Here is a 13,162-nt window from a genome sequence, read left to right on the forward strand (position 1 = left end):
TGTGCTCCTGGCCCGGCTTCCCGGTGATTGGTGGAATTGAGCTGGGGGAAGGGGGCCATGGGAGCCTGACTTCCTTCTCTCTTCTGCCTTCAGCTTTCGTTTTCTCTTCTGAGCCTCTGGAACCCTGGTATTCATGTATTCTTGTATTCATGTATTCATTCATTCAGTCACTCACTCGTTCATCCATCCACCCCCCAGCATTGTTCATGGATGGTTGTTTAGTGCCCTGAAGGGACCAGGGTAAACCAGACACAGTTTCTTCTCCTAGGGGGCCACCAGTTAAGATGTGTTTTCTCTTTTTCTTCCAGGGCTTTGAGTGGGACCTCAAGGGCATCCCCTTGGATCAGAGCTCCGAGCTCCATGTGGTGGTCAAAGACCATGAGACAATGGGGAGGAACAGGTGAGGTGGGCAAGGGGGACTCCGTGGCCTGAAGGTACAGGGAGGTTCGTGGTGGACATAGACTCCAGAATCTAGGCCCTGGAGAGCTGGGGTTTCGACTCAGCATTTATTGAAGACGTGCCTCTCCTGGGCCTGGCCTAGTGGTAGATGTTGGGGAGGGGCCTGCCTGTAGCCTCCAGAACTCAGCCACGGGTAAATCTGAGAGCTGTCCAGGCTGCAGGGAAGGGAGATGGGCTCGAATCAGGTGTGCATGCATTTGCACGGACAACCTGTGCCCCAGGGAGCAGGGAGGAAAGGCTCCCTGTGTCCTGCTCCAGCCCAGGGGAGCCTGGGTGCGGCCACCTCTCCCCGCCCAGTCCAGGCCGGTGAGGGCAGCGGCACACCCCAGCAGCGGGCTGGCAAAGTGAAGCTGCAGCTAGCAGGGAGCTCTTGAGGAGGGTGTCATGGAAGAGGAGGGACTGGAGGTGAGATCTGTGGTTTAGAAGTGGGAAGGTAACGCAGTGACGGCACACCTCCCTGTGGCAGGCCTTTCTCTGTTTCATGTACGTCGTGAGGAGGGTTTTCAGGCAAGGGCGGTAGAGGAGCAAAGCTGTGGAGGCAAAAGCAGACTCTTCACAGACAGGCAGTGGGTCCTCTCTCCTGTCATTGAGCTGCAGGCCTCGTATGTGCCGGTGGTAGTGGGGGCCGGGGGCGGGCAGGCCCAACCAAGCTTGCGGATTGATGGCCCTGCTCGAGGTGGGGTCAGGTGGTCTGGGAGAACAGCCTGTGAGGCCCCGTGGCCTTGAATGTGAGGGCAGGGTTCAGCCTCCCTGCTGGGCGTGGTGGGGGGGGTGGGGGTGGGGGTGTTGGGGGTGGGTAGGGCTGTGGTAGGTGCCACCAGGGGTGGGCTCCTGCTCTTGGTGCCGTTTACTGAGGCGTGGGCTTGCTGTTTGGTGATCTGCTCACAGGCGTGCCTTTGTCTGGGAACTGGGTCGCCAGTGTCTGGGGCTGGCAGGCCTGGCACCCTGGGGTGGGAGAGGAGAGAAAGGGAGGAAGGGAGGAGTCAGACGCCTAGGGTCTTGGGCTGCCAAACACCTGGAAAGTCTGAAATCTTAAAAAGCTTGGAAGAAAAATCCACCTGCCACTCACTGTGACTCTGCTCGTCATGGGTGTAGAACAGGGTGTGTGTGGGGAGGTGGGGGCGCTTTTTCATGGGGACCTCCACCCTGCCTGCGCAGGGGGCAGGGGCTGGGATCCCTTCACACTAATCTACCCCAACACAGACATTTTGTGGAAAAAAGGCAGCCTCTGATAAGCTTGAATGGTGGAGCAGCAGGTGAGGGAGGGAGTGATGCTGGGCCCTGGACAGTCCTGGAAGGCTTCCTGGGGGAGGGCCATACAGACTGACTCCAAGGCTTTGGAGGGTGAGGAGGGGAGGGCATTCCAGCATTCGGGTGTGATGGGCAGCTGGGTTAAGGCCTTACAGGTGGGACTCACACACGCAGCCCAGTGAGGACGGAGTGTGGGGCCAGATTGGGAGGGGTTCTCTGATACCAGGCTGAGGGTAAGAATAGCAAAACCACAACAGCTGATGTTTACCAAGGGCTTAGACGAGTGTCTGGTCCTGTGCTGAGCCTTTATAATACAAGATCTTTTTAAATCAGCTGGGTACTGCTGTTACAGTTGTCATCTCTATGGGGGACACCATGGCTCTGAGAGATGGGGTGCTCTTCTCAGAGGCTGGTGATGGTACAGCTGTCCTTGAAGGTGGGTCTGCAACATGCTTGTCATCACTGAGTCCCTGTGCCTCTCAGAGGCTCCTGGAAGGCCCAGGGGGGTGCTGGACCCTTCTGGAGAGTTCCGTTCCCTTATGGTGCTAGACTTGAGAGGGCTTAGGGAGGCAAAGGTAGGACGGTCTGGTTGCTGCAAGGCACATGGGTTTCATTTTTATGATCGTATTCAGCATTTTACAGGCCTTGTGGGGAGATTTCTAAAATCATAAAGCAGACCTGAAAGCAGGGGCTGTGAAGATATTTTTGACCGATTCAAGGGCCAGGCTGGTCCTCAGGGTGACACCAGGCCAGTGCCACACATGACGGCCAAGCTGCACTGCACCTTGGGGCCTTCCTGTTGGCCCCTGTGGGTGTCCTCTAGCTCCTAGGGGGAGGCCAGCTCCCCGAACACCAGTTCACTGCAGGGCCAGTGCTGGAAATCAGTTCCTCAAACTTCAATTTACAGAACTGCTAATTCTCAAAACTTCCCGATTTACTAGCAACTTCTTTCTTGTAACTACTTGCATGTAGGGTTTGAGTTTTCCAAACGTTTCTTAATTTTGCATTTCTAGTGGGGTGCCTGGGTGGCTCAGTCAGTGAAGCGTCTGCCTTCTGCTCAGGTCATGATCCTGGGGTCCTGGGATTGAGCCCTGGCATCAGGGCTCCGTGGGGGGTGGGGGGGCTCCTTCTCCCTCTCCCTCTGCCTGCTGCTCCCCCTGCTTGTGCTCCCTCCCTCTCTGTCAAATACATAAATAAAATCTTTAAAATTTTTTTTGCACTTCTAGCAATTAAAAATTAAATTTGAATTAAACTAAATTCAGATTTAAACTTATATTCATAAATATCTGAAGAATTTCCAAGGTGGCCCAAACCACAGTGTCACGTGTGGCAGTAATGGAGCTGTGGCTTCATTGTGGCAGCCCGTGGGGTGTGTGGCCTCCAGAGCAGTTTACTTGCCTGTAGGGGCCTGAGGGGGCGGCTGCTGGAGCAGTGGCAGGGAGGCAGGACAGCAAGGCCATGCCGTGTGTCCCCGCGGTCAGACCTCACGGGACTTTCATCCTACACGTGGTGGTGAGAAAAGAGTCTGAGATTAAAAGTATTAACAATTCCAGGGGCGCCTGGGTGGCACAGCGGTTAAGCGTCTGCCTTCAGCTCAGGGCGTGATCCCGGCGTTCTGGGTTCGAGCCCCACATCAGGCTCCTCTGCTATGAGCCTGCTTCTTCCTCTCCCACTCCCCCTGCTTGTGTTCCCTCTCTCGCTGGCTGTCTCTATCTCTGTTAAATAAATAAATAAAATCTTTAAAAAAAAAAAAAGTATTAACAATTCCAAAGCGGTGAAAGTATGAAATATACCAGGAAGCAACAAGAGCAACCATGTGGCGTTTTACAGTTTGAAAGAGAAACTGTGGTTTCAGTTTAAGGAAATATTTAAATAGGACACCTACTTTCTGGGGGCACCTGGGTGACAAAGTTGGTTGAGTGACTGACTCTTGGTTTCGGCTCAGGTTGTGAGCTCAGGGTCGTGAGATCGAGCCCCATGCTCAGCGTGGAGTCTGCTTAAGACTCTCTTCTTCTCCCTCTGCACCCCCCCAAATAAATAAATAAATCTTAAAAAAAAAAAAAAGGAAGAACACCTACTCTCTGGTTTCATATTGTCACTGTTTGGTGAGGAAGCCAAGAAGGAAATGACAGGCGTGACAGTGACCGTTGTCATCTGACCTTAGGATTTCAGTGAGGACCTACAGGGTCATCACGTAGTCCTCCGTCACCTCTGGGCGTCCTGGGCCTGTGTGCTGTGAGCTCACGAAGGGTCCTCCTCGGGCTCCTTCTAAATGAGGTGGACCAGAGCCTCCCCTGATGGTAATTCTCGGGCTCCCTCTGTCTTGCCTCCTCTCGCTCCGCCTAACCTCCTCGCTTGCCTCCATCGGTTTCTAGAGGTCCCCCAGAGCTCCCTCGTTCTTCACAGCCCCTTCCTCAGCACCTCTGTCTCACAAGTCTCGCACTTTGCTTCTCCTCCCTCCTCTCTCCCTTCTTTCTCCCCTCCAGCTCTTCTCCACCCCGACTCTCCTCTGTCCCCAAGGCCTCTGTGGCATTTGACACTGCTGTGTTTCCCCTGATGACCATTGGCAGTTTGGGGTGGCCTCATTATACCAGACTGGTCTGCTGGCCCAGACTGGGAACTTGGGGAGCCCTCCGTGCCAGAGGAAGGGAACAGGGGCTTGGGAACTGCCTCCTGGCTGCTTAGCACCCACCCACCCTGAGCCACCCCAGAGCCAACTGCGGGGCTGGGCCAACTTTGATAAAACCAGGTCCGAAATACACACAAAAGGAAACTCCACTCCTGTGGATAGGAGACACGGTAGAAAGCCCAGCGGGAGGTCCTGGACTCCTGTCTCAGGCGGCACTGACAACTTCCCGTTTCCTCTGGGCTTCTCAGAGGGACGCTGCAGGGGTGCTGATGCTGACCCATTACCAGCTGTTTTGACCACTGGGGGGTTCCACCGAGAGGTTCCTCATCCAGGCTACAGGACAGCATCACCTGCAGCTTTTCCCTATCCCAGTGGCTGGCGGGCACCGTGACAAACCACTGGTTATGAGAGATTTCTAACTGGGCAGTCCAGGGTTAGAGCCACTCACCTCAATCCAGACCCATGCCGCCTGATGGAACTTTCTGAGATGATGGAAATGTTCTGTGTTGGCTGGTATAACTGAGGAACTGAATCTTGAATTTTATTTAATTTTAGTCAATTTAAATTGAAATAGCTAATGTGCATAGTGGCTGCTGTGTTGGACAGCATAGCTCTAGATTTTTACAACAGTTTTCCAAACCTGGCTGCTTATTAGAACGATGCGGAAGCTGGTTTTTTTTTTTTAAGATTTTATTTATTTATTTGAGAGAGAGAGAGCACAAGTGGGGGTAAGGGCAGAGGGAGAGGGAGAGGGAGAAGCAGACTCCCCACTGAACGGGAACCCTGATGCGGGGCTTGATCCCAGGACCTCGAGATCGTGACCTGAGCCAAAGTCAGATGCTTAGCTGACTGGGCCCCCAGGCACCCCTGATGGGGGAGCTTTAAAAGAGATCAGTGTCTGGGCTCCACAGCAAATAGATTAAACAAGAAACTCTGGAGTGGGGTGCAGGCATCCCCGCGGGAGGCCGGTGTACACCCCAAGTTGAACGCCCACTGTGTTAGGGCAACGCCAGCATGTCTCTAAAGGATGCTGTCAGTTTTTTCATAGATTAACCAGGAAATAAATACAAAACGTCACTCTTGTAATAGTGTATGTGTGATTAGTGGTGGAAATGATCACCACGAAGTAATCATGGCTAAAACCGCACATGGTAGAATCGTGAAGGGAATGAAAAAGGGAATGACGAATCCCCTTGGTAACTGTAAACACTGACCTGGGGGAAACTGGACTTAATAGAAATAATTCCATAAGAGAAAACTCAAAATAGAAAGGAGCTGTATTTGCTGGAGCTTGATATGAACCAACACACTGAAAAAGAGACCTTTGAGCCAAATCTGTGTTGGGAATGTAAACAGAAAATAGTTGTTACCAATGACACTAATTTCAGTCAAGTACAAATGAAGATTGAAGACAAAGGAAATAGTTAATTGCACTGGATAGAAAATATGTCAATGAATTAAATGTGGTTAATTTAATTTGTCCCGGAGAATGGCTTTTCTGTGGAAATTAATTAATGCAGGTATATTTTTTATTTAAATATTAGGTAAACATACACATGGAAGCAAAAGTCTCCATAGGGGTCAGAACATCTACCTGTCCGAAACACACCGGATCAACATGTTCCTGCCTGGCTCCAGGCCTCGCCAGGCCCGGAATGGGGTGGCCAGCTTCAACAAAGGAACATTCAGGACACCCAGTTAAGTTTGTCCCAAATATTGCGTGGGACATACTTACAATAAAAAATTATCCATGGTTTATCTTAAATGTCAACCTAACAGGGGTTCTGTATTTGATGTCTCTCAGGGTGACTTTGCACCCTGTCTCCCTTGATTTTATTATGTATTTATTTAAAAAATATTTTATTTATTTGTCAGAGAGAGAGAGCACAAGCAGGGGGAGTGGCAGGCAGAGGGAGAAGCAGGCTCCCCGCTGAGAAAGGAGCCCAATGCAGGATTCGATCCCAGGACCCTGGGATCATGACCTGAGCGGAAATGCTTAACCGACTCAGCCACCCAGGCGTCCGCCCTCCCCCGTTTCCCTTTAAACAAGCAATACAGAAGGACCCCAAAGTTTACACCAGGAATTGGTCAGGAGGCATATTGCCTTAAAAAACCCTGTTCACAGTAGTTCATGTTTGTAGCAATTTCTTTGGAATACTTGGAAACTCTTAGTGACCTGGTGACTCTCTAAGGTGCAGCATTAAGGGGTCTCTCATCCCCACCAGAGCCTTGCTGGCCCTCGCTTTCCGGTGATATGGGTCATCCATCATGGTGCCTACAACTGGCTGGGCGCCCAGGAGGCAGCCTGGGAACCTCTCTGAATGCCTGCTCCTTCTCCTTCTTCATCGTTTTTTTTTTTTTTTTTTTTTTTAGTTTTATTTACTTATTTATTTTAAGAGAGAGAGAGCACATGCTGGTGGTGGGGGGAGAGGCAGAGGGAGAGGGAGAGAGAGAATCTTAAGCAGATGGACGGGTGGCGGGCTCGATCCCACAACCCCGAGATCACGACCTGAGCCGAACGCTCAACCCACTGAGCCACCCAGGCTCCTCCTCCTCCTTTCTCTCGCAGCTGCCCCTCTTCCCACCGCCACACAGGGCTTGACAGCCTGGCCCAGTGGAATGAGTGTGGACTTTGTCTCAGCGAAGCTCCCTGCGCCCCGTTTCTTCCTCCTCAGGGGGCGTCACACCAACTGCACAAGCGCATCTCGGGGAACGGCCATGGAGAGGCTGCTGGCTGCTCCGTAAATGGCAGTTCCTTTTGGCACATCCTCTTTCCAGATCTCTCTTGTGCTGCTCTCCCGCTGCGCCACTTGCTTCAGTTCCCACTGACTCAGCCTTTTCCCATCAAAGCCCGCTCTCAGCCAGCGATGGTTTGAGAAAGGACTAATTCATACTGAAGTGTTGGTGGCCACCTATGGCTTAGGGTTTCGCCTTTCTTCGCAGCCTGGGGGACCGTGCGGAATGTGAATGGTGAGCGGCAGACACCATGATAGCCTTTGAGGAGATTGGGAAGGTGGTCTTCCTGACTTCGGTGACGATCGCTTGAAGGGCTGCCCTCGGGGTGGAGGTGGGCGTGTCCTGGTGCCTCCTGGGACAGTGGGCTTAATGTACTGGGGACTGTGGGGGTTTCTCGGAAGGAGCTGAACCAGAGTGTTTGTCCTTCAAAGGGGAGCCCGGCACAAGAATGCACAGGCCCTGGCAGGGGCGCCTGGGGGGAGGGCTGGCCGGATGGTGCCCGGGGGGCCACATAGGGGGTGGGCTGGTGTGGTCCAGGGGTTCCAGCCCAGCCGGGGCGGGTGCCCTCAGTGCCCCAGCTGTCCACAGAGCTGAGCAGGGCAGGGGTGGTGGCATGGGAATGAGGGTCGAAGGCTGCTCTCGGGGACCCCCTCTCCGTAGTGAGCCTCATCCTGACACTGCGACCTGGATTTCTCTGAACCCGTTTCCCCATCGGGATAATGACCGTAACAGTACCTACGGTGCATGGTTGTCGTGAAGCTTGCGTGAGATAGTGTGTGGGCGTCAGATGCCTCCTGGGTGCTTGGCACGTTGAAGGTGTTCAGTTAGGGACTGTTGGATCTGTAGAGACGCACATACACAAACCACGCCAGCTGTGAGCATAGCACCACACGTCCCATGTGGACACGTGACTGCACCGGAGTGCGCACCAACAAGCCGCATACACAGGTGCACACACAGTCTTTTATTTAAAAGAATTAAAAAAAAAACCCACAAGAATATACAAATTATAAGTGTCTTTTTAATAAGCAAAAGTAACCTCCATTCCTAAAAAGTTATAAAGGAGGAAGTGCAGGTTTTCCCACCCTTTCCCCATCTGCTGCTTCCCTTCCCTCCAGTGTGTCCACTGTTGACAATTTGGTGCATATCTTTCTCGACTTTTCCTCAGCCTGTGCAAACATCTGTTTACAAAACGTGCATGCGTGTACTTAAGAATGGAATCATGCTGTACATAGTGGTCTATACCATCATGGACTCTTTCCAATGTTAGTGTGGACTGATCAACCGCATTAAATAAATAAATTAATTAAAGATTTTATTTATTTGGGAGAGAGAGAACATGGGGAGAGGCAGAAGGAGAAGTTGACTCCCCTGCTGAGCAGGGAGCCTGATGAGGGACTCGATCCCAGGACCATGGGGTCATGACCTGAGCCACCCAGGCACCTGGATCAACCCCATTTTAAATGGATGTGTGGTATTTCACAGGGTGGGTGCCCCATAATTTATTCCAACTTGCCCTTACTGATTGGGATTTGATTTCTTTCTAATTTCTTTTCTGCCCCTTCAGTGACTATCTTTATCCCAAAGTTTTCATGACCTTATACTATTTTTTTTCTTTAAAATAGGTCCATAGAAGTTGATTATTAGATCAAAGGATATGAGCATACAACATTTTCATAGATTCTGCCAAATTACTTTTCAGAAATGTGTCCTAATTTATGTCCACCAAACGTGTAAAAAGTAATCGCCTGTCAGTTTTTTATTTTTGCTTAGTGCCATGGTTGGGGGAGAAGAGTATCTTATAAACCATGTTTTCTTTCTTTTTTTTTTAAGATTTTATTATTTATTTATTTATTTAGAAGATTTAGTTTTTATTTATTTGAGAGAGAGTGAGAGAGAGCACGAGTGGAGGGAGGGGCAGAGGGAAAAGCAGGCTCCCGGCTGAGCAGGGAGCCCGATGCAGGGCTCGATCCCAGGACCCTGGGATCAAGGCCTGAGCTGAAGGTAGACGCTTGACCCACTGAGCCACCCAGGCGCCCCTTTAAGATTTTATTTTTAAGTAATCTCTACACCCAACGTGGGGCTCAAACTTACAACCTGGAGATCAAGAGTGCGTGCTCTACTGACTGGCCAGCCAGGCACCCCTAAATTGTGTTTTCTTGACTACTTGTGAAGTTGGGCATCTTTTCACGTGTTTTACTGCCCGTTTGTATTTCTTCTTTTGTCAATCGCCTATCCTCATATTTTGAGTTGCTTGTTTTTTTCTTACTAATTCATAGCAGTTTGTATGTTTGGGATCCTATCAGGAGAATTCACTCTCCGTCTGTTTCACGTGTGGAGGATATTTTCTCCCTGCGGACAACCGTTATTCCCAGATGCGGCCCCAGCTGTGTGTGTATGTGCACTTAGACATTTAAAAAGGCAGAGTGGTGGTTTGCTGTAGCTAGAAGTTGGGGAAAGTAGGCCTAAGTTCAGCCTCTGGCTTTCAGTAGGCCGGTTTGCAGGCCCCCCTTTCTGGAATATTTGGGAGGCAGGAATATATACAGTCACCATCTCATTGTTCTTAGCATGCTCGGAAGTGTTGACCGTTCCCTGATCTTCCAAGGATTTTTATATTTTGTCCTGAATTCTCTCCAGGACACTCCCGGGTTTCAGAATAGTTTTTCTTTTGTCTTTCTCTGGATGGAAGTGGAAAACTATTTGGTTACCCTTGGGCAGCCCCTGGGGAATCAGATACTGGCGGGAAGGCTGCCAGAGGCCAGGCGGGCTCAGGGGGTGGGAATGTCCGGCTGTCCCTCATTTCCTGCCCCTCACGCCAGGCACACATGGCTGAGGGCTGGGGGTGGCCACAGCTCACGGCTCTCTCCTCCTAGGGACCTTAAATCTTCCCTGAGTGCACACGTGTGTGTGTACGTGCGTGTGTGTAGGTGTGTGTGCGCATGCATGTATGCGTGTGCGTGCAAGTGTGTATGTGTGTGTGTATGTGCGTGTGTGTGAGCAAGAGCGTGCATGCGTGTGCGTGCGTGCATGTATGGCGCCGGTGTGTATGTGTGTGCACATGTGTATGTGTGTGTGAGAGTGTGCGTATGTGTGTGCGTGTGTGTATGTGTGTGTGCCCTGCCAGCCAGGGGCTCGCTGACTTTCCGGTCATGCCTGATCCATTGACTCTAATGAGGGGAAGGTGCCGCTGAGTCAGTAATGAATGGGCTTGCGTTGTAATATATGTATTTTTAGTTGACATGTCCGTGTCTTAAATTAGAAGATAAAGAATGAGAAACTGACACATGGAAATGCTTCTGGAGCTTTTTAAAGAAATAATTTCCAATGTACAGAAAAGTTGCAAAAACAGAACAAAGAACATTCCTTATACTCTTTACTCAGAATCACTGATTAACATTCTGCCCCATTTGCTTTATATTAGTCTCTCTCCTCTCCCTCCTTCCCGTTTTCTTCCTTCCTTTTCCCCCTCTCTCCTAGTGGAGGGTAAGTTATAGTCGTCATGGCCCTTTATCCCTAAATACTTCAGTGTATTTCCTAAGAATAGGGATGTACTTTTACGTAATCACAGTGTCGCTATCAACTTCAGTAAACTTAACATGGTTGCCAGACTTCCACCTAATTCACTGTTTTTATTCCGTCCTATCAGTTGACTAAATATCTTTTAAAAAAAGATTTTATTTATTTATTTATTTATTTATTTATTTATTTATTTAGAGAGCGAGCAAGTGAGGGGGTGGAGGGTGGGGGAAGGGCAGAGGGAGAGGGAGAATCTCAAGCAGACTCCCCACTGAATTTGGGGCCCGAAGCAGGGCTTGATCTCACAACCCTGGGATCATGACCTGAGCTGAAATCAAGAGTCGAAGACTTAACTGAACGAGCCACCCAGGTGCCCCCAAATAATGTCTTTTATAGAAAGCCCCCCTCCCCTTCTTTCTCAGTATGGGATCCAATCTAGATTCCCATATTCAATTCAGTCATTATGTTTCCATGGCCCCCTTTAATCTAGAACATTCCCACAGCCTCTGTCTTTTACAACAACTTACAGTTTTGAATAATACGTCAGTTTTTTGTTAATAGAATGTTCTTCGTTTGGGACTTATTTCATGTTTTTCTCATGATTAGACTCAGTTACTAATCTGTGGCCAGAATATTTTGTAGGTGTGTTGTGTCCGTCTCAGGCTCTGGGGGCACAAGACGCCCCCCATTGATGATGTCACTTTGATCATGTGTCAAGGTGGCACCTGATTTTTCCATTGTATGTTTACTGTTCTTCTTCACCCCCCTCTGAGTCTCTTAAGAGACATGTTAAGACCCTGCACGTATCCCATTCCTCATCAAAATGTGCCCCGAGATTCCACATCCACAGATGACTCTTCCTGATTCGGTCTTTACCATGACGGCTGTGAGCTGGCTTTCCATCCCCAGCACTTCCTCCACATTTACAGCCTGTGGGAGGTTCTAGTGGTCATGAGGACAACTGTCTAACCCACTACCCTCACTACTGATCCTACTCTCGGCCGGGCCTGTGCATGGGCCACACAAGCTTTCACCGCAACCTTCCCCCCCGGGCAGGTATGTCGGCCAGCGTTGAAAGACCTATGAGTCCTCAGGCTAGGAGTCTCGTTCCTTCCATCCTTGAAGGACAGTGCTGGAGTCAGGAAAAAGCCCTTTACAGGCCTGGGGTAGTCTGTTGGAAAGTTCTTCCTTCTATTGAGCCACGTTTTTCTCCCTGAGATTTTGAGCCTCTCCTCTCTAGTCCACCATCAGGAAAGACCAAACGTAGATCTAACCTCTTCCATATGACAGTGTTTCAAGGCATGTTCTAATGTGGCCCTCACGGTGATTCGGGACAACAGGTACATGCCCAGATGGACAGGATGGTGGTGAACAGGGTGGGGAGGAAGGGAGCTGCCATTTCCCAAGCCCCATCCATGTTCCAGGCACACGTAAGGGTGTTAGGTGTGTGAACTCAAGTTTTCAAGAACCCTCTGAAGTGTGTACTTTCCCCAGAAGCTCCCATGGTGAAGAGGGGATTGTCCACTTTGTTCAACCAGTGTCCCCAGTACTTACGACAGTGCTGGACCCGTGGCAGACGCTCACTGCATATTTGTCAAATGAATGAATGACTTTGACGGATGAGGAAACAGGCTCAGAGAAGTTATGTAACTTGTGTCCAGCCACACAGCTGTCACGTGGCAGAGCTGGGCTTCCAGCCCTGGAAGGATGACTTGAGAGCTCTTATACTTAATCATGCAATGATAAATATTTATCTTTGGAAGAGGAGAGAAAGGATGTTTCCAGAGTGTTGCTAGAGGTTGAAAGATACCATCTGGAAATGTTAGGAGTGACCGGACATGTGAAAATGATGGTTGGGGTGACACCCTAGAGTCTGCCACTTGAGGTGTCCCCTGAATCAAATAGATCAGGAGCTGTGGGTTCTGCCAGCCTTCCTGCGCTACTTTTTTTGGGCATTTGGGGGAGGGGCCTTGTCTTACATCCACTTCTTCATCAGTGTCAGTGTGAGCTGCACCCATTTCTCCCATCTTCCTGCTCCCCACACGGCTCCTAGCGCCTGGGGCTCTTGTCCACCCTGGGCTGCTGCACCCCGACCTTCTACAGCTCGCAGCACTGTGGCATAGGGGAAGGCTGGGGTAACTACGGAGGGTCTGCCACCCTCTGCGGGTGCGGAGACCACTTTCCCTGCCATCAGGGTCTCGCTCTGTCTCTCTCTCAAATTAAAAATAAATAAATAAATAAATAAATAAATAAATAAATAAATAAATATCTTCTAAAAAAAAGAAGTGGCCCTATTAAAAAAATACAGAAAATAAAAAGGTGTAATTAATATAGCTTGGAATTAGATATTTTAAAAAAGATTTATTTATTTGAAAGACAGAGGGAGCATGCCTGCACAAGCTGGGGGAAGGGCAGAGAGCAGACTCCCTGCTGAGCGTAGACCCTGACAGCGGGGCTTGAGCGCAGGATGCCATGAGATCATGACCCCATGAGATCAGGACCAGAGCAGGAACCTAGAGTCCGAAGCTTAACAGAGTGAGCCACCCAGTCACCCCTGGAATTAGATTTTTT

The 13,162-nt window shown here is 50.1% G+C and overlaps 1 protein-coding gene across 21 annotated transcripts in view; it reads left to right on the forward strand.

Annotated features, from left to right (window-relative positions):
• The window catches only part of DYSF (dysferlin), a 204,453-nt gene that overhangs the window by 23,363 nt on the left and 167,928 nt on the right, over window positions 1-13,162 (forward strand). For all 21 annotated transcript variants that reach the window (XM_087863515.1, XM_087863520.1, XM_087863522.1 and 18 more), the window contains exon 3: window positions 309-400. In XM_087863515.1, coding sequence (XP_087719641.1) covers window positions 309-400 — 92 coding nt within the window. The remainder of the gene's footprint in view (window positions 1-308; window positions 401-13,162) is intronic.

The sequence above is a fragment of the Ursus americanus genome, chromosome 7 (assembly GCF_024610735.1).
Source record: "Ursus americanus isolate L20-20 chromosome 7, mUrsAme1.1.p, whole genome shotgun sequence".
Classification (NCBI taxonomy): domain Eukaryota; kingdom Metazoa; phylum Chordata; class Mammalia; order Carnivora; family Ursidae; genus Ursus; species Ursus americanus.